This window comes from Lissotriton vulgaris, chromosome 6 (genome assembly GCF_964263255.1).
Source record: "Lissotriton vulgaris chromosome 6, aLisVul1.2, whole genome shotgun sequence".
NCBI lineage: Eukaryota > Metazoa > Chordata > Amphibia > Caudata > Salamandridae > Lissotriton > Lissotriton vulgaris.
The window spans coordinates 655,537,170-655,562,654 of NC_141694.1; the positions used below are offsets into that span (position 1 = coordinate 655,537,170).

The following is a 25,485-nucleotide window of genomic DNA, read 5'->3' on the forward strand; positions in this document are numbered from 1 at the left end:
GAGGCGTGGTGCTATGATGGAGTCTGCTTTGTTGAAGATGTGGTGAGGGCATGGCTCAGTTGGGGATCCTGAGTGGATGGAGTTCATCAGGCGGATGGTGTCCTCAGTGGAGATTGGGTTCCAGTTGTTAAGGATGTTCAAGGGGGGAGAAGGTCCTGCAGAAGGTTGGGTGGGTAGGTCTTCGGGTCGGTTGTCGAAGCTGTTGTGGATGTCTGCAATTTTGTTGTGGAAGAAGGAGGCTAGGGAGTCGCAGAGGGCTTGAGAGGGGGTGATGTCGTTGGAGTTGGCTGATGGGTTGGTAAATTCTTTGACGATGTTGAATAACTCCTTGCTATTGTGGGCGTTGTTATCTAGTCGGTCTTTGAAGGCGGCTTTCTTGGCGGACCGGGTTAGTTGGTGGTGTATGCGGGTGGCGTTTTTAAAGGCGTCTCTGGTGTTGGAGTTTGGGTCTTTTTTCCATGCTTTCTCGAGGGAGCGGCAGAGTTTCTTGGATTTCTTAAGATCATCGTTGAACCAGGAGGCCTTCTTGCTGCTAAGTTTGTTTTGATGTTTTTTCAACGGTGCTAGGATGTCGGCGCTTTTGGATAGCCATTGGGTGAAGTTAATGGCTGCTTGGTCGGGGTTTAAGGAGTGGACAGGAGGGATTTGGAGGAGCGATGAAGAGATCTGGTCGATGGTGAGTTTGTTCCAATTTCTACGCAGGGTGGGTTGAGGGTGGTAGTGGATTGTGGGCTTATTGTAGAAAAAGTGAACGCAGCTGTTGTCCGTCCAATGAAGAGCTGTGGTGTGGCTGAAAGAGACGTATTTGCTGGAGGTGAAGATAGGGTCGAGTGTGTGACCTGCAATGTGGGTGGGGGAAGTGACAAGTTGTTTAAGTCCGAGGTTTGCGAGGTTGTCCAGAAGGGTGGTGGCGCTGTTTTCATTGCTCTTTTCCAGGTGAAAATTGAGGTCTCCCAATAGGATGTAGTCCTCGGAGGGGAGGGCGTGTGGGGTGATGAAGTCAGCGATATCGTCATTGAATTGCGCCCGGGGGCCCGGGGGCCGGTAGAGAAGGGTGCCTCTGAGTGTGGTTTTGGGGTCGGTGTGGATCTGGAAGTGAAGGTGCTCGGCGCTGGCAAGGTTGTCATCTGAGCTGGTTGAGATGTGAATGGAATTCTTGTGGACGATGGCGATGCCTCCTCCTGTATGCTTGACGCGGTCCTTACGGATGATCTTGTATCCTTCTGGGATGGCAATGGTGATGTCTGGGGCTGATGAGGCGTTCATCCATGTTTCTGTTAGGAAGGCGACGTCTGGTGAGATGGTGTCTAGTAGATTCCAAAGGTCGATGGCATGTCTGTGGATTGAGCGGGTGTTGAGCAGGATGCATTTTAGGTGGTTGGTGTCGGGTCTCTGTGTCGCGTTGGTGGATGAGGAGTTGGTTTTGGTGCCGTCGAACTTGCAGGAGTTGCATGAGAAGGGTCCATGGGTGTGTCCAGGAGCGGCTTGGACGCAGTAGAGGGAGCAGCCGGAGTTAAGGGCTAAGAGGGAGGCGGCATCGTAAGTGATGCGAGTGGGCTGGGTATTACGGGAACCAGGGGGTATGGCGCTGGGCGCGGTCCAGGCGCGGACGGGCGTAGACGGGCTTACCTTTGGCGCACCTTCGGCGCGACTGGGGCGCGATCGCTGCGCGTGAACGCTGCGCGCAAATGCAACGGTCATATATGGATAGTGGGAAGGGGGAGGGCGGCTCAGCTGGGAGGCGGGGCGGGCTCAAGGGAACGCACACGGAGCACAACAACAACAAACAAAATGGAGGGGAGAGCAGAGCAGGGCGCCGGGGGATATCGCGTATTTAATCTGCAAGTCAATTTCAGAGCAAGCTAAGCAGCAACCAAGCAAGTCAAATGCAAGTAATCTCCAGGCGCTAATATTTCAAAATATTTCACAATGCAGCGCAACGATACCAGGTCTCGGCAGTGAGACTGGGGAGCGACCACTCAGTGCAGAAGCGATGAGGGGATCACAGCGCTTCTAGGTACGGGAGCGCTGTATATTGTTAGTGGGAGGGCGGCTCAGCTGGGAGGCGGGGCGGGCTCAAGGGAACGCACACGGAGCACAACAACAACAAACAAAATGGAGGGGAGAGCAGAGCAGGGCGCCGGGGGATATCGCGTATTTAATCTGCAAGTCAATTTCAGAGCAAGCTAAGCAGCAACCAAGCAAGTCAAATGCAAGTAATCTCCAGGCGCTAATATTTCAAAATATTTCACAATGCAGCGCATCGATACCAGGTCTCGGCAGTGAGACTGGAGAGCGACCACTCAGTGCAGGAGCGATGAGGGGATCACAGCGCTTCTAGGTACGGGAGCGCTGTATATTGTTAGTGGGAGGGCGGCTCAGCTGGTAGGCGGGGCGGGCTCAAGGGAACGCACACGGAGCACAACAACAACAAACAAAATGGAGGGGAGAGCAGAGCAGGGCGCCTGGGGATATCGCGTATTTAATCTGCAAGTCAATTTCAGAGCAAGCTAAGCAGCAACCAAGCAAGTCAAATGCAAGTAATCTCCAGGCGCTAATATTTCAAAATATTTCACAATGCAGCGCAACGATACCAGGTCTCGGCAGTGAGACTGGGGAGCGACCACTCAGTGCAGGAGCGATGAGGGGATCACAGCGCTTCTAGGTACGGGAGCGCTGTATATTGTTAGTGGGAGGGCGGCTCAGCTGGGAGGCGGGGCGGGCTCAAGGGAACGCACACGGAGCACAACAACAACAAACAAAATGGAGGGGAGAGCAGAGCAGGGCGCCGGGGGATATCGCGTATTTAATCTGCAAATCAATTTAAGAGCAAGCTAAGCAGCAACCAAGCAAGTCAAATGCAAGTAATCTCCAGGCGCTAATATTTCAAAATATTTCACAATGCAGCGCAACGATACCAGGTCTCGGCAGTGAGACTGGGGAGCGACCACTCAGTGCAGGAGCGATGAGGGGATCACAGCGCTTCTAGGTACGGGAGCGCTGTATATTGTTAGTGGGAGGGCGGCTCAGCTGGGAGGCGGGGCGGGCTCAAGGGAACGCACACGGAGCACAACAACAACAAACAAAATGGAGGGGAGAGCAAAGCAGGGCGCCAGGGGATATCGCGTATTTAATCTGCAAGTCAATTTCAGAGCAAGCTAAGCAGCAACCAAGCAAGTCAAATGCAAGTAATCTCCAGGCGCTAATATTTCAAAATATTTCACAATGCAGCGCAACGATACCAGGTCTCGGCAGTGAGACTGGAGAGCGACCACTCAGTGCAGGAGCGATGAGGGGATCACAGCGCTTCTAGGTACGGGAGCGCTGTATATTGTTAGTGGGAGGGCGGCTCAGCTGGGAGGCGGGGCGGGCTCAAGGGAACGCACACGGAGCACAACAACAACAAACAAAATGGAGGGGAGAGCAGAGCAGGGCGCCGGGGGATATCGCGTATTTAATCTGCAAGTCAATTTCAGAGCAAGCTAAGCAGCAACCAAGCAAGTCAAATGCAAGTAATCTCCAGGCGCTAATATTTCAAAATATTTCACAATGCAGCGCAACGATACCAGGTCTCGGCAGTGAGACTGGGGAGCGACCACTCAGTGCAGGAGCAATGAGGGGTATAACAGTGTGCTATTGAAGACATGATAAAAATATACAGCCCAAGCCTCCAATAGCGTAGTGGTTCTAAAAGTGTCTGTCACTTTAAGAAAGGTCTTGCATATCGGTTCTCCCCCCTGTGTCAAACCACCTGAACTTGTTTTTCTATTGTTGCATTGACTTTGGGTTTTTGACCATTCTGGCAAGCTTTATTCACTCTTTCTTTTCAATGGTTGGTGCCCACTTCCAGTCTTTAATTGGGCTGCTCTTTTCATTAGCTGTGTGGTCACGTTGTTACTCTTTTATTGTCTACTCGTAATATTTTGGATATAATGATATTCATAATCTAATTCTTCTGTAGGCAACATGTCTCAAACAAGGATATTGACATCCGAAATAATGACCCAGTTAAGTTCTTTAAAAGTATGAAAGCATCTTCTAAGGAAAGGGAGACAGGCATCCGAGTGTATTTAATTCTTTCAACATCTAAGTCTGCTTCTTCTGGAGGAGTGGTGTGGCTCACTGGGTAGAGGCGGCAGACCCGTAAGCAGAGAAGGGTTCAATTCCCGACACGGCAGGGTCGTGGACCAGGGTCAAAACGGACTTGATAATTCTCGCCTCGGTGCCTACTCTAATCAGGGAACTCACTCGGCAACTCTGGGCATTAAGCTTGCCTCATCTCTACAATGGCCCCCCACAGACACCGGGGATGCCTGGTTTCACCTTGGAGATACCCAGAAAGGGACCATCTCACAGGGAAAACCAGGACGGGTTCCCCAGCGGTCTTCAGCGCAGGGATACTCCAAGGAGTCGCAGTGCGCTTTACAAGTACACCCACATTTCTGGTATCTGCCACTATTTTCATAGAGGATATACTATAGGGGAATATACAATGCCCTGCTGAAACACCTTCTTTCTTTAACGTGATTTGTTAAACTCCTGCAGTAATTCATGCATGCTGTGCTGTCTTCATACAAAGTAATACATAGCATGATGTAAAAGCCCCCTTATTTCCTGTAGTATTGGCCACAGTACATTTCTCACCGTGGAAGACCTGAACTGTCTTAGGTTCAAGCTTGCAGTTTAGTCCTGACTAATGCATTCCAGGAATGGCTGTTGCAATAATGAAATACATACACATGGCTTGAATTCGTGTATGAGATGAAGATTAAGTGTGACGAAAAATGTGATAATTGAATGTACCTTTCAGATTCAAAATACTCCCTCTTGCATTGCATGCGGTTTACTTGCTAGGAGGCGAAATGATAAAATAATTAGCCAGTAAAAGGGCGACAAATGTTTATTCCTCTGAAGTTTTCTGTATATACCTTTTCCTTTCGAAGAGTATTGTCAAAATCTCTCAGACAGCCGTGCTTACAAGCCCCATATAAGACTGAGTGCCTTTAATAGATACAAAAATGATAAGCACAATTGCTGAATCATTTTGTCTGAATGGTTTTCGCTCCTGTATAGAGTTCCAGCTTCCTTTACAATACTTTCACGTGTTTTCTTGTTGGCCAAACCTTTTTGGCAGTAGAGTGTTAAATCTTGTGTTTTTGCACAGTTTTTATTATTGACGAAATTGGATGTTTACTGACATTTGCTGCTCAAACCTTGCTGCAAATAGCTTAAAGGATTTTTTCAGAAACCTCAAGACATTTGAGCTTACAAACATAGTAAGTCGATCATTGTTTTTAATCCTTGGGTAATGTGCTCTGCTTCGCTGGGAGGAATTAATTGTATCCGTACATTAATCCAGAAAGGCGCCATTTGGTTTACTCTTTCTCTACCTGTAATCTTGCTCAATAACTTTTAGATCAGGGGCATGCTCGGTATGGCAGGATTCTGGAGGCCACAGAAATGAGTACTCTTTCATTCTGTCAATATAGTTTCCTCTTACATTCAGAGCTTTTTGGTTGTCCCATTAGAGGCTGCCTTGCTTAATACTTGCTTGCGGTATTGAAACACAACAGCCCACCAGAGTTGTAACATCCTGTACTATTTAGCTTAAGCTGTGGTATGGATGTTAGTTGCATAATAATTAATCTAATTGAGCCTCCTTCTACTTACTCTTCCTTTGACGAAACACGACTTTACACCCACAGATCCCTTGCAGAAACAGAGACATTTTTAAATAGGCTAGTCGACCCCAACTCAGTAATATTACATGTTTATCGTCTTATGGGAGACACTAGAGTTAACAAAATGGAATTCACCTTTCACTTTGTTAGTACTCCCATATTCAGACCATAAAGAGCTGTTAACGTTTCTTTTACATTTTTCTGAGATTAACAGCTCTTCTCCTAAGCACGTATCAAGTGAGTATTTGGTATATGCTTCCCTTCCCTAGCACAGTATAACACCATTGTTTTTACATTTCAAGTAAGTAAAATATGAATATCTAATGTGACAGTATATGGTACTGTAAGTATTCAATCACTTTAGTATCCTAATTCCCCCCCTCCCCTTTTTCTCCATCAGTATTTTATTGGCCCTATGGTCAGAACACGCGCACGGAGATCGATCGCAACAAGAATAATAGTACACCAGTTCGCCCTGGGCAATCATGAACAGTTTGAAAGAAACTCTCTCCCCACACCCCTCTGTAAACAAACAGTTACAGAAGCCAGTAAAGCATATTCTCAATAATTGTACCGCAAGTACGCTGTGAGAGTGTTTCAAGGGTCTAATATGATTATTCCGCGCTTCAAGTTCTCATCCTTAGAGATCGCAGGGATTTTAGACAGTCAAGGATCATCCCCATGTCTGTCAAATAGTCCACCAGAAGTTTCTAATGGTTATCGGATTTGTGGTCCATTTTAATAAGTGACCACATCAGTTTCTCCATAGCCAGTAGTGTCTAAAGTCTCCCTGCCCAATCCTACAGTGTTGGCAGATTTGGAGACTTCCACTTAAACACTAGTAGTTGTTTAGCCGCCAGGGGCATATTTGTTATGAGTCTCCAGGCCTCGCGTGTCATGTGCAGCAGATTCGGAGGTCGAATTTCCAGGATACTCACTGCTGGATTCCTTCTTATTGGGTAGCCTATTATCCCCCTTATGTGGCTTATGACCTTGTTCCATAATATTGTTAGTTTTGGATATAGCCACCAGATATTCATGACGTCTTCCTCTAGCCCACAGAGCTATAAATTTGATCTAAACGAGCAGGGTTTACATGTCAATGCATCATTATTTGATACATCAATTCTTTATTTTGTACACTCTTGATTAGTCTAGGAATATCAGACCACAGTTTTACCCACTGTGAGGTTGTTCTAGCATGCCCTAGGATTCGAGCCCCCTTATTCATATACAGCCATTCCATGTTTGGTTCTCCCTCTGTTAATATAGCATAGATATTGGAGAGAAGTCCCCTGAGACTCTTATACGTGGTGAAGAGCTTCTCCCAGTTGGTTAGGGGTCTGGTGTTTGTTAGTATGTGTTAGAAAAAAGGATCAACGTTTCAATTGAAAGTAAAGAATGCAGTCTTTTTCATGTGGCTTATTGTCCGGTTTACATTGGGTGAATTCCTTAACCTCCTCTACCTAGAAAAGATCTTGTTACATTCAAAGACAAAGGTCAGGAGGGAAAAATGGGGAGAAGTTGGCCTGGTATATGATGTCCACTATTCTAGTGGGCACCTTGCACCAGTCCAAATGACCCTTATTGATGGTAGGTTATAAATTCGACCTTATAGAAAGCTATCTTGTTGGTATCTGTGGAGAGTAGCCTTCGGGCTAAGACTTGGAGACGAGTTAAGCGAGTTGTTTTACCAATTATAATCTCTTGAATGATCAAATGAAAGCACACCACACAAGGTATATATCAAATATATATGTATTTATTCTAAACACAACCCCTCTGGACTCTTTTTGAGGTCAGAGGAAAAAGTACAATACAAGGAACTTAATTAGCATACGATAAGTTGCACAGTATATGTTATGCCCTAGGGCCCTCACAAACCATATACTAAAATAGTGGTATAAGAACCACATGAGAGTTAGAAAGCAGGCCTAGGGCCTGTGGAATCGCTGGAGCTTCCTAGAACCACCCAAGGTTAGGATGTAGGAGGCCCACGGGAGATGTGTGCAGGGAAAAATGGGGGGGAAGATCTTTCTCCCACCTAGCTCCCAAACTCTGGAACTCCTTACCCCTGGAATACAGACTGATAGAGAACTACAGTTCCGCAAAAAGATCAAGACCTGACTGTTTATGCAATATCTTTAAGGCATGATCTGCCCATATTCAGTACCTGACTGCGCAGCGCTTGGAAGCCCTAGGGTAGCCATGTGCCTTACAAATCCCAATAATGATAATAATAATAATTCTACCCCCAGCATCTGACCATTTAGCAAAGTCACTCCTTACCATGGTGGGTGAAAAATCAAAATTGCCAAACAACGGTGTAAAGGGGGATGGGAACGTGGTCAACCACTGGGTCCTCTGAGCGAGTCCCAAATAGCCATGCTCGGCCTGAGTATATCCAAGTGGTAGCAAAATGGTGGTCTTGCGTATTTAGGGAGCCAGATGATTGTCCATCTGGCTCGACCCAGCACCACCGCGTCCATATGGATCCAGTGGCTCTCTGCCTCCTGGATCTCCCATTAGAATAGGACTCTAATTTGAGGCACCTTGTACTATTTCCTGACATCCGGAAGGCTCAGCCCACTTTGCTGTCTGCATGCCCTTACTACTTTCCTTGGCACTCTCTCCTGTCTACCTGCCTAAATGAAGTGGTCTTTTGCCTGTTGCAAAGTACATAGGTTGTGGTCAGGGAGGAGAGCCTGAAACAAATAAAGAAGCTTAGGTAGCTTATTTTGCTTGATCACTACCACTTTGCCCAGCCAGGATACGTAGAGGATTCTCCATTTCATTAGCTCAGTTTTAATTGCACTGAATACCCGGGTGTAGTTGGCGGCGTAAAATTGTCTATAGAGTGCACTCATATATACGCTGAGATATCTTATTTTCTTGCTGGTTGCTTAGTGGAGGGTTGTCACAGCCAATAGGGTCTGTTTGGTGCCAAGGTCTAATCCTATTTGAGCATCTCAGATTTATTATAGTTGACTTTAAAGCTCGATATGCTATAGTTGGTGTTCAGGATACATAGGGCTTTACGTATGGGCCGGATCAGAGCAGTCAATGTAAGAAGTATGTTGACTGCAAATAAATGGATTTTGTGTTGCTCCCGACCAAAGGGTATGCCCTCTATTTCCACCTGTCGGTGAATAGCCGCCGCCAGATGTTCCACTGCAACCGCAAAAAGAAAGGGGGAGAGTGGGCATCCCTAGCATGTGACTCTGCCTAATAAGATTTTGCCCAACCTATCCCTATTTACAAGTATACATGCTGCTGGGTGTTGATAGGTAATGGCTAGCTATGTGGTCATTCGCGGGCCTAGTGCTATAGCCTCCAGTGTTTAGGAGAGGATGATCTAGTTGACTCTGTCAAACCCTTTTTCAGCATTTGGCAGGATTAGCATACAAGTCACTCTACTGTTGGCTTTTTTCCATAAGATGAAGTACCAGCCTAATATTATCATCTGCCTCTGTTTGTGAGATAAAATTCGACTGACAGGGTGTAGTGGTAATGTAATTAGTTGTTTTATTACATTCCTTTGTAGTACATGTGATAAGAATGTTGTATATGTAATCTAGAATGTGTTGCTTTAAATGTACGGTATGGAGACTTCCTCGGTTCGATGGGCTGAGTCAGTTGCCGATCGCTCCTTGTTGTGAGCGAAGCTCTATGAAATAAACTACTTCTTTTAACTTTAAGTAATGACTAAGTGGATCATTACAATTGGCGACGATTGGGATTATTTTTGTCGCTTCACCCACCGACCCACGCAGCTGTTTTGGGGTTTCTACATTGATGTGACTAGACATCAGCACACGTCTGAAACTGTATTGGTTCCTGAACTGTCTTGCAGACAACATCTTCGACACAGCTTTGACAGATTCCTGTAACATGCTGGGTCTTTCTTGGAGTCTATGGGGTTATGGTAGGAACTTCTTGTTGAGTGTTTGACGAACGTATGTCTGGACACTTTAATATTATCGGTAAAGGATTTTCTTTGGTAAACTGACTTGATGTGTGATCACATTAATAGACCGAGTTCTTTGTGGCCAGAAACTTGTGTGCGGTCTGATTTGGCTGACGGGTTGGGACCCGCGAACGGCCACTATTACATTCAAGAATATACGGGGCACGAGCGCTTATCTAAATTCTTCCAGCTCCAACGCGCTGTTGTTTCACGCGGCATTCTTCTGGTTATGACGCACTTGTGATTCACAACTACTAAGACGTTCAGACGCCTGGTACTGCTGTAGGACGCTCTGCGGTTCTGGCGTGCCTTGAGCCTCTTGGAGTAAATGTCCGGGAACGTGCCACCATATTGGAGTTGGCGTCTCTCTCCTTTGACCCGCGTTGTCAACCACGTTCAATAAAGTTTCATAACTGACAGGGGCATAGCGTGTGGAATTGAGTAATCGACTACAAGCTTTACACGTGGATCAAGTAAAGCTTCAAGACAGCCGTAGATCTACAATTTTTAAGAGCACATACATGGTCTCTTTTTGATCATTCCTGTTTCCTAAGGAATAATTTTCAGCAAGCGTGATTCAAATTGGAATTAACTCATCGGTGACACGCACACCTTAACTTTTAAAAGATTTGTTTTTAATACGTGTGTCTTCAATAGGGCCACCAGGAGTGTTTCGGTGATACTCACCTCTTCAAACTTCTACAGTCACAGTTAAAGTTGAGTGTTTCAGTAATACACTCACCTCTTCAAGCAGTTGCAGGAACACTTTTAAATATGTCTTCAGTGCGGGAAGTTACTCAACCTCCTCCATTCTTAGATAAACCTGGTAAACCAGTTATGTTATGGGCAGAGTGGTTAGGGTTATTTCAGAATCACCTAATGGCTATTGATGCTGCTGAATATTCCCCTCCTCGAAAATTAGCCTTACTGTGTGGCAGTTTTTGTCTAGCTGTTCAACGCATTTTCAATAGCTTAACGCTGATTCCTCCTCCTTATGGTCAATCAGGTGATAGACAATGGGACATTTATGTAGAAGCAATTGCTAGGTTAAAAAAACAATTTGAGGAATCTCGCAATATTATGCTTGAAAGGCATCATTTTTATAAACGTAAACAGAAGGAGGATGAAAAGGTCGAGGAATATATTTCCGTTTTGAGAGTTTTAGCAATTCCATGTGATTTTGGTCCCCTACTGGAGAATTACATCAGGGATCAATTTGTATTTAATTGTTCTTCATCTAAAATTAAGGAAAGGATACTTAGTTGCAAAAATCCTCCTCACTCAGAGGTAATAGACTTGGCGTTAAGCAATGAAAGATCTATAATTTCAACTAAGGCAATGCTACCTGAAGCAATTCCTAAGGTAAATATGATTTCAGAAGAATACATCGAGGATGATTTACATGCGGTTGGTTCTAAAGATAAATTCATGAAACCTGCACAACCTAAAGTTAAAAATTACTGTTACAGATGTGGTTCTAAATTTCACATCGGCAATTTTAAAGGCTGTCCAGCTTTAAGTAAACGATGCTCTATTTGTAAAAAGGTTGGTCATTTCCAAAAAGTTTGCAGAAATCAAAAGAAACCTGTGAAGATAAGCAGTGTTGGTATGGATATGTGTTCAGAGTCTCTTGACAATCTTTTGTTGACTCTTGATTTTGAGGATGAACCAGTTCAAATTAAGGGTCCTTTGTGTGAGGCTACCATCAACGGAATTAAACTAGAAGTCATGGCAGACTCTGGATCGCCTATCACTATCCTTCGAGACTCTACTTTTTATGAAAAATGGGGCAAAGATGTTTGTTTGAATATAGATGTGAATCCTAAAGCCTTTGGCGAATAAGAGGTTTTTCATGGGCAGCTTACAGGTTTTAGAAAGAACAATATGCACTAAAATTTATGTGGCATTTAAGGGGAAAAACATTGTAGGGTGGAAAGACCTAGCAAAAATTGGACTATATTTGGTACCAGGGGACGAAAATCCCATAAGAGCAAAGGATTTGTCTATTTGCAATGTGGATGAATCAAAAATTGATCGCAACGATCTGTTAAATGACAATGTGGGCTTAGTAAAAGGTGTGGAGCATAAGATTAGGTTATTATTACCTGATGCATCTCCTGTCGTACATAAGGTTCGCCCTGTGCCGTTAAGTGTAAGATGTGAGTTAAAAAAGATGCTAAAAGACTTGTGTTCCCAAAGGATAATACAACCCACAGAGTCATCTCCATAGGTGGCTCCCATAGTCGTAGCTCGTAAGAAGACCCAGGAGATTGGATTCTGTGCGGACCTCAGGGGTCTAAATAAAAACATCAAGGTGGACTGCGACCCCATCTCCAGAATCCACAAACGTTTGGCGAATTTGGGGCGGGCTAAATAGTTCTCGTTAATCGATTTAAAGTCCGCCTATCATCAATTTCCTTTGGCCAAAGAATCCCAAGAACTGACAACTTTTGTTATTCTGTTTGGGGCTTATAAGTTCACGAGGCTTCCTTTTGGACTAGCATCGGCGGCCAGCGTCTTTCAAAGACTTATGATTACATTAGTTAAAGATCTGAAAGGGGTACAGGCATACTTGGATGATATTTAGATTTTTGCTTAAAGTCAGGAACAACATAATACATTAGTGAGAATAGTTTTGTCTGTGCTAGGAGAACGTGACATGACGGTCAGAGAAGACAAATGCAACTTTGGGGTGAATGAGTTAGAGTATTTAGGACACAGGATATCAGAATCGGGAATTAGACCAACATTTTCAGTGGTCAGGGATTTGAAAGAAGCAGGTGCACCTACGGATAAGGATTCTCTGCGCATACTTGGATGATATTTAGATTTTTGCTTAAAGTCAGGAACAACATAATACATTAGTGAGAATAGTTGTGTCTGTGCTAGGAGAACGTGACATGACGGTCAGAGAAGACAAATGCAACTTTGGGGTGAATGAGTTAGAGTATTTAGGACACAGGATATCAGAATCGGGAATTAGACCAACATTTTCAGTGGTCAGGGATTTGAAAGAAGCAGGTGCACCTACGGATAAGGATTCTCTGCGCTCATTTTTGGGGCTTGCAGAGTATTATGCTCGATTTGTGGTCAATTATGCACAAGTAGTTGAACCACTTCGAGCTTTACTAAAAAAAGGTCAGAAACTTGTGTGGTCCAGAGAGTTGGATGAAACTTTTATAAAAGTAAAATAACTGATTGTTTCAGCACAAGCCCTCCAAGCCTTTCGAGATGACTGTACTTCAGTCATTTCAGTGGATGCAAGCATGAGTGGTTTAGGGGCAGTTTTAAGCCAGGAAGTTAATGGCAAGGAACAAACAGTAGCTTTTGCCTCAAGATCACTTAGACAGTTTGAGCGTCACTATAGCACTATCGAGCTAGAGGCTTTGGCCTGTGTTTCGCTGCTCAAAAATTTAAAATGTATATTTGGGGACGTAAATTTGTAATTTTTTCGGATCACAAACCTCTTTCTTTTATTTTCAGCAAGGTGGCAGGTAATAATAGTTTGTTGCCAAGATTAACCAGACTAGTGTCTAAACTCCAAGAGTATAACTTTGAGATGAAACATATCTCTGTTTTTTTTCGGGCGGATTGCCTTTCAAGGATGTTAATGGAAAAAGATGATGAAGATGATTTGAAAGAAGAGGATGTTGAATATGTGGCGGTAATAGATGCTATTGATGAATGGAGTTTGACAAGTTCCGAGAATGAATGGAAAGAGGCTAGCTTAAAAGATACGATTCTATCTAAAGCAATGGAATTTTCATCCAAAATTTGGCCTTATGCAAGAAATTTGACTGGAGAGTTGAGAAACTTTGCTCAAGTTGCAGATGAGCTGTCTGTAAAGGATTACATCCTTTTAAGGGGTGATAAATTTGTACATCCAACGGAACTAAGAAATACTATATTGAAAATGGCTCATAAAGGCCATTTGGGGGTTACCAAGACTTGTATGAGAATTAAACTGCATTATTGGTGGCCAGGCTTAGATACGCAGGTTAGGGCAGTGGTGAAAAATTGTGAGGAGTGTTTACTGTCAGATAAACACGGGAAAACGTAATCTTCCCCACTACATCCCACTCGATTTCCTGCTTCAGCATGGGACAATGTGGGGTTGGGTTTTTCAGGACCTTATAGTATTTTACCAGAGGTAATGAGGTATCTCATCTTAGCAATGGACTATTATTCAAAATGGATGTACTATAAATTTGTTGATGCACCCGATTCAGACAATACCATTTCAATTCTTAAAAGAATATTTTTGTTAGAAGGGACTCCCCATGTTCTTGTAACTGACAATGGGACACATTTTGTGTCAGAGAAAATGTGTAAGTTTTTAGATCTGCAAGATATTAAGCATTTTAAAGTAGCACTCTACTCTCCTTATTCTAATGGGCTTGTGGAGCGTGGTAACAAAATTATTAAAGAAGGGATTCAAACTGCTATTGCTTCAGGTCTTGATGTGGGAAAATTTCTTGAAGAGAAAGTATGGAACTATAACACTTCTCCTCATTGTACCACTGAAGTCACACCGTTCAAGCAACTAAGAGGTAGAAAAGCACACTCTACTTTATTTCCCTCTTGGTTAGACAAGAAAAATACAGATGTTATAAAAGCAAGGTCTGACGGGGAAATATTGGTAAACTAAGTTAAAGAAAAACAGGATCATATGAAGAAAAATGATGATAAAAAGAATTATTTAAGGAATTGAGAAATTTCAGTGGGCGTTTGGGTAATGATTAATAAACCTTTTAAGGTTTCAAAAGGGAGTTCAGTATTTTCAAATCCAGTCCAGGGTAGCAAAATCATCAAAGGTGCAGCTTTCTTGAATGAAAAAGGTTGGTGGAACAAAAGGCAATTGCTGAAAATGTCTCAAGAACAAGCCAAGTTAGTTAGTAGCAGGAAAGAAAATTTGGGTTCTGAAGGTTGCGGTGGGTGGACACATTGGTTACAATCAGAGGCGAAAACTGAACCTATTTCCAGAAACGAATATTGTAGTTCTGTTAGTGGTTCACTCACTACTTGATTTAGTCGTAGTGGCAGATTGAGGAGAGTTCCTGCTACGTACAATGAGTTTATTGCATATTAAATTGTTTTATGAAAAAGGGGATATTAAATTGTTTTATGATAAAGGGGAGGTGATGTAGTGGTAATGTCATCGTTGCTTTTACATTCCTTTGTAGCACGTGTGATAAGAATGTTGTGTATGTAATCTACAATGTGTTGTTGCTTTAAATGTACGGTATGGAGTCTTCCTTGGTTCGCTGTTCGATGGGCGAGTCAGTTGCCGATCGGACTTCGGACTGAGGAGGCACTCCTTGTTGTGGGTGAAGCTCTATGAAATAAACTACTTCTTTTAACTTCAAGTAATGACTAAGTGATTCATTACACGGGGTCTATAAGGTACTGCATATGGAGCCGTAATCTGTTTTCCGGCACATTTGTGAAGATTTTAACATCAGTGTTAAACAGTGTTATCAGCCAGTAGGCCTCATCGGTTAGTGGGTTTAACTGGTTTAGGTATAATTATAATGTTTGCTTCTGCCATCGATGGGGACACCATATGGGACTGTAAGAAATAGTTATACAATAGGATTAAGTGTGGGAGTAGCAATGTTTGGAAGTGTTTGTAAAAGCAGTTTGTTAACCCATCCGGACCTGGGGATTGATTGGTGTGTATTTCCTGAATCGCAATAGACACACTTGTCTGCAGTGATACGCTCCTCCAGTTTGTCCCTGTTAGGTTTAGATAATACCAGTAGGTGGCCTCCGAAATAAAGGATTCCACATCCGCTGGGGATACTTTGCCATATAAAGGAAGGTACAGAAATCCTGAATGACTCTTATCCTGTCTGAGTTCTTAACTGAAGTAACACCCCCTGTCCCTTTATAAAAACTACTGTGTAAGGCAGTGTTTCCCAAACTAGGGTTAACAATCCACTGGTGGGTCGTGAGCTGATTTTTGGTTGGCCACGAAAGAGCAATGGGTACAGATGCCTTGAAGATCTGTAATTGTTATATTTGCAGGTGATTTATAAACAGAGGTCAAAGGTCAGGCTGCTTTATTTTTTAACATGGGGATAGATGTTTACTTTTCTTTCTCTGACTGCATTTGAGTGTACTTTTTAAAAGTGTTTCATGAAACACATTTATTGACATTCTGAACAATACTAGTTAGTCATATTAAAGTTAAAAGTGTCCAATATATAGATGATAGTCAATGTATAAAGTGATTAAAAGGAGAGCAGTGATAGCCTTGTGTGCAGCAGCAACGCAAGAACCAAGAGAGCTGGTTGTTCATGGGTTGTACAGCATATCCGAATGTTGAAAAGTGCCATATTCTTTCAATTGTTGTTTCTGTGTGTGGGGCATTAAAAGGATGTTGCATAATCTTAGTCTTTGGGGTTTGACATAAATTTAGCTGAGGATCATAAGCATAGGTGTGAACCTACAGTTACACAAACGAATCAGGGGAGTGTTAGAGCTGGGGGTCTCTAGTTGGCAATGGTATTCACCTTTGTCCAAATAGGGACCCTTACTTCTAAGTCAGGATAAGGGGATTACACTCCTAAATAACCCCTGCTCACCCCCTTGGTAGCTTGGCACAAGCAAACAGACTTATCTCAGAGGCAGTGTGTTAAGCATTTGTGAATATACACAGCAATACAGTGAAAACACTACAGATGGACAGCACACAGGTTTTATAAAAATAAGTATCCTTTATATAGACTTAACACAAGACCACAAATTACAAAAATCCACAATACTATACTTAAGATTGACTTAAAAATGATAAACTTAGTTCAAGTTGATAAATGCGACAAAGTTGTCAACAAAGTACCTGGGTGAGTAACGCAAAAATTAAGAAAAGGCTTGCAAAAGGGTAGATGCGTTGGTTCCATGATCTGGGAAGAATGATGTGTCGTGCCTCAATGTTTACGCGGAGTAGGGGATGCGTTGTGATCCTTACCGGTGCAAGGTTGATGCGTAGATTCTCAGCCTGTTGCGATGCGCAAGATGGCGCCTTGATGCGATGATCCGGTTGCGAAGTGAGAAGATGGTGCCCTTGATGCGACGATGCAATGACGCTGCGATGACGATGCCTAGGCGCCCTGGCAGCCTTGCGACAACTCTGTACTTTGAAGCTGCAACAGGCCCTGTGACAAGCTTCTCCGGTGATGCGATGGCGACTCCCTCAATGGCGTCACGCTTCTCCGGTGATGCGACAGCAGGCAGCTTTGACGAAAACACGCTTCTAGGGAGATGAGGCGATGGCACGCCTCTCCGGCGATGCGACGATCTCAGCTGCGGCGGCGACACTTTTCCTCTCGATGCGTCGCGCTTCCAGCTCCCAGCGACACGCAAATGTCTGGAGGTAAAATTCCCAGCAAGGAAATTCAGAGGGGAACTGGAGATGAAGTCTTTTGTCCCTGAGACTTCAGCAGGAGGCAAGCAAAGTTCAAGCCCTTGGAGAATATTCTGTAGATAATGAAAGTCCTTGAAAGTTCCTTCTCCTTTCCCTTGGCAATGAAGCAACCACTGCAGGCCAACCCAGCAAACAGCACACTGGCAGAGGGGCAGTCAAACTCCTGCAGCTTCCTTGGTTCTTCTCCTTGGCAAACGTTTCCTTGTTTCCAGAAGTGATCTAAGTTCCTGGGACTGGGTCCCAATATTTATACCCCAAAATCCTTTGTTCTCTGAAGGCAGAGAGGCCTCTGCCTAGTCCAAACCAGTCCCTGAGCACTTTGTTTACATGACTCCTTCCTTCCTTTCACAGTGCAGGGCAGAGACATCAGCCGTCCCATAGGAGGTGGAGCCAGCGCAGGGGCGGAAAGACACAGCTCTGGAGCATTTTGTTGACAAGATTCCTTCTCTCCTTTCACAGTGCAGGGCAAAGACATCAGACAAGCCACAGAAGGTGGAGCCAGCATTGTAGATGCAAGGCCCAGCCCTATTCAGGTCCCAGGTGCAACTTCTCCCTCCCATCTAGATGCAGATCTCTCTATTCACCACTGGGCTGCCCCAGCCTGTCTCCTGGAATACCCCAGCCCTGTCACTCACAAACTCCAGACAAGGAATACACAACCTAGCAGAGGCAGGCCTGGACAGATAGGCAAAAAAATACCTACTTTCTAAAAGTGGTATTTTCAAACACAGAATGTTAAAACCAACTTTACTAAAAGATGTATTTTATCATTCTGAGTTCATGCATACTAAATTCGAATTTCTACCGTGTTCCCTGAGTCAGTTAGGATTATAAGAATGTAATAATCTAATTGCCCATTCTAGCCTATGGAGAACAGGTAGCCTTGCAATAGTGAAAAACGAAAATGGCTGTAATTGACTATTAGGACATGCTACACACACCAGGGCATGTCCTACCTTATACTTACAATGCACCCTGCCCTTCGGCCTACCATAGGGGTGTCTGATAATAAGGGAAGGTTTAGGGACTGGCAAGTGGGCGCACTTGCCAAGTCGACATGGCAGTACCAGACTGCACACCCACTTGCAATGGCAGGCCTGAGACACACTTTACATGCTGCCTCTGTGGGTGGCCAACCAGTGCTGCAAGCCCACCAGCAGCATTTGATTTACAATCCCTGAGCACACATGGTGCACTGTACTAGGGGCTGACAAGTAAATCAAATAACCCAATCATGGAATCACTAATTAGTACATCAATTTAACTTAGGGAGCACTTGCACTGTGGCACTGAATAGCAGTGGCACAGTGCTCAAAGCATATAATCAGAAAAAACATATCAAAACAGAGAAGGCAAGCATTAAAAATGGAAGGGAGACTCACGCCAATGATGCCATGTCTAACAGAGAGCATATAGTTAGCGAACAAAAAAGGTGATAAAAAAGATCCCTCACGCACACCGGTGGCAATATATTTGGACTCAGAGAAGAAAATGCCTCAATTAATTATTTGAGACTTACTTTCCAAAAAAGAGGAGGACCAGATGATAACAGTACCATTTATCAACATTGATAGCAATATGGTCCACGCTTTCGAAGATGGCTGATGAGTCTAGAAAATATTAAGGAATGCTGTTGTCACTATGCGTGTTTGGTTGTGTGCATGCCTGTGTGCGTCTGTGAGTGGGTGTGTGAGTTTCTGTTTGGCTCTGAGTGGGTGTGTGGGTCTGTGAGTGTCTGTGTTGGCCTGTGAGTAGGTGTAAGAGTGCCTGTGTGGGTGTATGCATGCGTTGTCTCTGTAGGACTCTGGGTGGTTCTGTTAGTACTTGCATAGCTCTCTGAATGGGTGTGTGAGTGCCTGCGTGGATCTGTGAGTTGGTGTTTGAGTGGCTGTGTGGGTCTGGTAGTAGGTGTGTGAGTGCATGCATGGGTCTGTGAGTGGGTGTGTGACTGCCTGTATGAGGCTCTGAGTGGGTGTGAAAGAGCCAGCATAGAACAGTGAGTGTGTGTGTGTGTGTGAGTGCCTACATTGGTATGTGAGTACGTCTATGAGTGCCTGCATGAGTTTGTGAGGGAGTGTGTCAAATCACGTGTAGGTCTATGAGTAGGTGAATGAGTGCCTGCATGGGTCTGTGAGTGGATGTGTGAGTTCCTGTGGGAGTTTGCGAGTGCATGTGTGAGTCTGTGAGTGCATGTGTGGATTTGTGAGTGGATGTTTGAGTGCATGCATGAGTATGTGAATGGGTCTGAGAGTGCCTGCATGTCTCTGTAAATGAGCGTGTGAATGCCTGCGTAGTTCTGTGAGTGGGTGTGTGACTGCTTGTGCGTGTCTGTAAATTGGTATGCACATGTGTGGGTGTCTGAGTGGGTCTGAAAGTGTATTTTGCTTTTCAAAAGGCATCAAGATTTGCAAATCAGTTCCAGATATACACAGGAGCCACACTGAGCCTCAAGGCGGAGATGCGGAATCACAAAGTGGGGCAAAAATTATATAACTCAATTTTGTACCTAGGATAGGTCCCTCTGACACACCCAGGGGGTCAGGGAGTGTACCTCTTCCCTGACCCCTTTAATCATTTTGCAGATATATTTTAAGACCCTGGGACTGTTCCCTGATACTTAAAATGGCGGTCGCGGATCCACCGCGGGAATCCGCGGCTGGTCCACGCACCCTAGATATACAATTTTGTTTTTCCTTTAATAACTCTGCAACTGCTGAACGGATTTACACCTAATTACAACAAGCATTTATAATGCAACGGTTTCGCCTTTGCAAAAGTTAGAGCTATTGGCATTGTAAATGACAATTTTTTTATTTGTGTTGGTTTTGAAAACAGATAAAAAATGGCATTGTCATTTACAATGCCAATAGCTAATTCTCTCGCAAATGCGAGACCTATTGCATTTGCACCCACACACACACAGAGCCACACACACACATGGATGTGGTGGTGGTGGATCTGGTGGATGTGGTGGTGGTGGTGGTGGTGGTGGTGGTGGTGGATGTGGTGGTGGTGGATGTGGTGGTGGTGGATGTGGTGGTGGTGGAAGTGGTGGTGGTGGTGGAAGTGGTGGTGGTGGTGGTGGTGGATGCGGTGGTGGTGGTGGATGCGGTGGTGGTGTTGGATGTGGTGGTTGATGTGGTGGTTGATGTGGTGGTGGTGGATGTGGTGGTGGTGGATGTGGTGGTAGTGGTGGTGGTGGTGGATGTGGTGGTGGTGGATGTGGTGGTGGTGGATGTGGTGGTGGTGGATGTGGTGGTGGTGGTGGATGTGGTGGTAGTGGGTGTGGTGGTAGTGGGTGTGGTGGTGGATGTGGTGGTGGCGGTGGATGTGGTGGTGGCGGTGGATGTGGTGGTAGCGGATGTGGTGGTGGATGTAGTGGTGGATGTGGCCCTGTCCTTAGCTGGTTCTGGTCTCCTGTGACACTTTTTTTACCAGTGTAATATTCGGTCGGTTATGGGCTCACTAGGTGTTTTTGTTATGTTTACCACATCATGGCTTATACTGAAAAGACTAGCCTGTGTTAAAATAAAAACTACATGTGTTGAAAAGAATATGAGACATGTTGGTCAGCGGAGGGCTTGGGCTGTCCTGGCATCTCAATTTGTTTATGCCGAGAGCAGTGCCATGGTGGCACACATCCCTCAAGGAAGTTCTTTCACTATTGTAAATTTTGTATTCTATGCCTGTACAAGTGTCATCCCAGTGTGTTTTTGAGTGACTGCCATCTATTTTTATTATACCTCTTCTTTCTGTAACATGTACATTTGTAACATTTTCCTCATGTAACGTAACTGGTCCTATTGTGAAGCGTTCTGACACATTTCAATAAAGTCCGCGCTATATAAAAATGCATAAATAAATAAACATGGCAGCTGAGAGTGGGAGGGGGGCTAGTCTCCCAATCTGCCCAGATCCGAGGGCGTTAGCTAGAGCTCGGTCCCTCTGATAAGAGAAGGAAGGGTGATGCTTCTGTGCCCAGTGTTCATCTTGAAAAGAAAAGCTTGTTATAAAGCATAATTTTCAGTGCTTTCCCCCGAACATTTGAAAGTTTGGCTGCATACAGGCCAACATCATTTCACCAGCCGGGGGCAATTAAACTCAAACACTACTTTGCTTGTCTGGAAAACATGTTTACAGAACAGTATCCAAAGGACGGTGCAATCAAGACACGCTACACCCCTGACTTTTGAAAATGTGGGTCCTGTATTTAAAATCCATTTGATCTACACAAAATGGTCGTCCCAATTTCACCTCACCCACCCCTGCTGCCAGGACTCTCGCAATGTGGATAAACAAATCTGGGCTTCGGTGAGCTGTGTTCTGCTTTCATTTATTTTAATCCGTGCACTTTATGCTCGCTAGTTGTTGTTTGTGGTGTTTAACTTCATTAGTTCGTGCACGGGGTGCACCTTCCGGCTAACCACAGAAGCCCACCCAGCCTCGAGGCACGCGCCCGGTCCTGCTATCAGTCGGACTTCAAGTTACCCGCAGCTTCTGACCGGACCCTCGTCTCACCCCTCATCAGTGTGTCAGTGTGCCGCCTGGCCGCCCTTGCCACTGGGCTTCGGTTTAGGGCCCTGTTCTGTTAACTGGTTCTGACCCGCCTCCCTCTTGTAAATAAGCCAGCCTGCTCTCGAGGACATTGTTAGCACTTCTTAAAAGTAACCAGTTACCTACAGTCCTCTGTATGCATGGGCTCTGCTCAGCTTGGAATGCTGAAGCCGCTCGCGGAATGTCACACATGACCCCGGGGAGGTGTGGGGTAGCTGCACGGGGCAGGGTCCTGCCTTTTCTAGGTCCGGCCTCATTCCCACGCGTCAAGAATCCTCTTTCATCTGATAACACACTGTAGTATGAACGGACACGCAGAGAGAACCCAAACAAGGCTTTACTGAGACATTTGAATACAAGGATGTATCCAGCCCCGCGGACTGTGAGCAGCTTCACCTCTGACCCCCCCACTTCCCCTCATTCCATTACTTATATATGCAGAACTAGTAAACACTCCACACGTGCCCTTGACTCTTTTCACAGGCTATTAATTCTTCTTAAAGGAAACATACTAATAAGTGACTAAACTAATACTACACGTCACCTTTCCTTAACAAACTTCCTTTGTTGAGTGACAACTGCGCACATCCAACAAGCGCTTGCCATGAGACAGCCTTTTGTCTCTAAGCCCCGTCCTTTTCAGACTGGGGGGCGTGTTTTTGACTGAGAACGTCACTATGTAGAAAGAAACTAAAATACACCCCCCCCCCCCTAATCCGAAAAAGACGGGGCTTAGATCAAAAAGAGAACGTCACTGAGACCTCTTCTCCAATGGCCCTTTAGAAGGTCAGCCAATGGAGAAGAGGGGCGGGGTTAACCTCACTACTCAAAGACATTTAATCTCGCGAGCTCGAGTGCGCATATGCGCACCCGACGCCACGCGAGACCTAAAAAGAGCTCTTATGAGACCAAGAGCTGCCTCTCTGCCCACTTTAATGTAAATCTGTCCAGCAGTTCGGGCTGCAGTCGTGTCCAAAATCCCTATGGTAAATTGTATGGGAAACGCAATTCTTTTGAGCCCCCCTTTTTCTCGGGCCCCTCTTGACGTATCACTCTGTAACTTTTCATGCAGAACTAAACAAACCGGGACACTTTTTTTGGAACATTTTGTGAAGTTGTCAAAAAGTACCAAAGTTATAAACAAACCAAAAAACGCTTTTCCTATGGAAGCTAGGTTATAACTATAGCTACCTACTGGCAACCGCCAGTAGGTAAAATATATATATATGTATACACACGTGTGTGTGTAAACGTATGCCCGGACAGAACATTTTTTAAAAAGCCTGCTGCAGTGAAAATACAAATGTTAACAAACATTAGCAAAGCCAATAGATCTGTTATTGCCCGCCAGCCTTTTGGCTTTGTCAATGCCTGTTGTATCCTGTTATGGTTTTTGCAAAACTTTATTGTTGGGGAAGGTCTCGGGCTCTCATCAAATGAAGGGGAAAAAAACTGGCTAAAAGCTAAAAAAAAAAATGTCTAAAAACGCAAACAGTCCCTGGCACTTAAGGGAACTACTTTGTGTGTGGATGTGCCCCTTCTGAAAGTAAAGTTAGCCAGTGACTGAAGTGGGCTAACTCTTCGCCACACGCTGTGTGCTGTAGGGATTAGAAGAAGAATGTGAATACCCAGTTGATGAGGAGATCTGGTTTAAAACCCCTTTAAGTATATCACACATACAATATTAACAAAATCAAAAGGCCTTCTTAGCGAAGGCCTTTTGATTTTGTTAATATTGTATGTTAAAATGATTGCTTTCTTTATACAATTAGTGAATGAAATAAGGTAATGAATGATTATCTATTTTACTTTTGAGATGCATCTTTAGATATAATAGGTCTTACAGACAACTACACTACAAAACCTTAGGCCATATTGACAATGAAATCAAGGTCTGAAATGGTCACTCCTGCCACACGTAGGTAATTCCATTTGTCATGTATGACAAAATAATTGTTTGTGCTACTGTAGTAAACATTGATATGTATGCAATGTGTCTGCAATATAATACATTAATGTACAATATAATATGCTCATTTCCTCCTGCCACTGTTCTGCTTATAGTCATTGAATGTCTTGTTTCCTTGCAAGTGTCCTTCACCATTTGAGCACATGAAGGTCAGTTGGATGTTAATTGTTCTTTAATCTTTCTCTTGCAGGTATATGATGTTAATTGATGGCAAGAATGAGGTGTATATGATTGACAGAGATAACTCTGTGTTTCATGTGTCGCACTTGGAGTTTCCATTCCGTAAGGATCTCCGCATTCATTTATCGAACACACTCTTGGATGGGGTAAGGCACACATCATTTTTAGTTTCCTAGTGTTTACCGATAGTTCACACCATATACGTGTGTGGCTGCATAGAAAAAAAACCATCACATTCCTGTACATAGTCTGTTTGTTGCAGTAATGTACTTCTGATTAACATCTACTAAGATATATATATGCTTTCCCAAGACAGTGGCAGTATTTAAATTCTGCATTTTCTTAAAAAACGTATTTAAAAAAAACATACTTGAATTCCTGTTTTTGTCTAACTCCGTGTTTGCCAGTTCCAGCAACTCTTGGTGTTTTAGGTTTTTGCAAACTGGCTAACGTCTTCGATTATGCGTATTCCTGCCATACTGCTCATGGGAGCTTGTAGGGGATTATCCAGCGTTTTCATGAAGCGAATTAATGAGGGTGATGGGCTTTGTAGTGTGAGAAGATTTTACTTTTGTGGTATTTCATCGTGAGAACGGATTTTGTGTTCTTCCAGCTCTAACCTGTGTGAATGCAAATCATGTTGTGCATTGACTCTGTGTGGATGCTGTGAAGGAGGGTTTGGGTCTTATGGCCCGGCCCTCTAACCATTGTCAGTGTTGTCATGTAGGAGCGTTAGATCTTGTATCCACAAACAAACTACGTGGTTGTGGCTCAGGCTCTTCATAATGCAGTACTTTGTGCAATTTCTGTTTCTTGTCTGAAGTGCATTGTTTGTGCTCTAGGTTCAAATGGGCACAGTATTGCCATGGTGCCTTGTATTGTTTGACGGGTCTGACCACTTCTTACCTATTTGTTATTCTCAAATCCCTTGCCATGCGTCCTAGGGTCCAGTATTTTGGAACCGAAAATCACCCAATGAGAGTCCTTCCTTTTCTCCCCATTACCCCTAAAATAGTGTCTCCCTGATTACTGTTTTCTCCACAGTTTCCTTCTCTGAAGTTTCCCTCTCTATGGCTCCTTATTCCATGGCTTCCAGTCTCTCCAGAGACTGTCTTTGATTCTCTGTCCTAGTTCTCGCTACGATGGATTGATCAGTGTAGACAGATGGACATAACGTCCAGATAGACGGATGATGGAAGGGACAGAGGTATAGCTGCCCAGGGATAATCTCGTGGAGCAAGGCCTTGCTGTAATGTCTGTGACAGGTGAGGAATAGCCCTGTGTCTGCACTGAAAGAATAACCGGTAAGCTGAGCACTGGATAACTCTGCGTCTGTATATGTTTCAACTAATGCCCCATGCTAAGTAATTAACCCTTGGGTGCTCATGACGAGGTCAGCTCGTCATGAGGTACGGCGATCCGGTGCTCATGACGAGCTGAGCTCGTCATGACCTCGCCCGTTCCATGGAACGCTCGCATGCTGGGCTGATTTCCCTGCTGTGCTGAATGTTCCATTGGAACGGGTGTGGCCATGACGAGCTCAGCTCGTCATGAGCACCGGAGCGCTGTAGCTCATGACGAGCTGACCTCGTCATGAGCACCGGGGCGCTGTACGCGCCCCCCGCCCCGCCAGCACAGCGAGGGAAACAGCCCCGCACGGAAGGGGTTAACATTGTGCTTCCTCCCCCATTACTGATAGTAGCTCGAA

At 44.5% G+C, this 25,485-nt stretch overlaps 1 protein-coding gene across 1 annotated transcript in view; it reads left to right on the plus strand.

Moving 5' to 3' along the window:
• The window catches only part of RNGTT (RNA guanylyltransferase and 5'-phosphatase), a 1,829,700-nt gene that overhangs the window by 630,049 nt on the left and 1,174,166 nt on the right, over positions 1-25,485 (plus strand). The window contains exon 9 of the mRNA XM_086926663.1: positions 23,788-23,923. Coding sequence (XP_086782789.1) covers positions 23,788-23,923 — 136 coding nt within the window. The remainder of the gene's footprint in view (positions 1-23,787; positions 23,924-25,485) is intronic.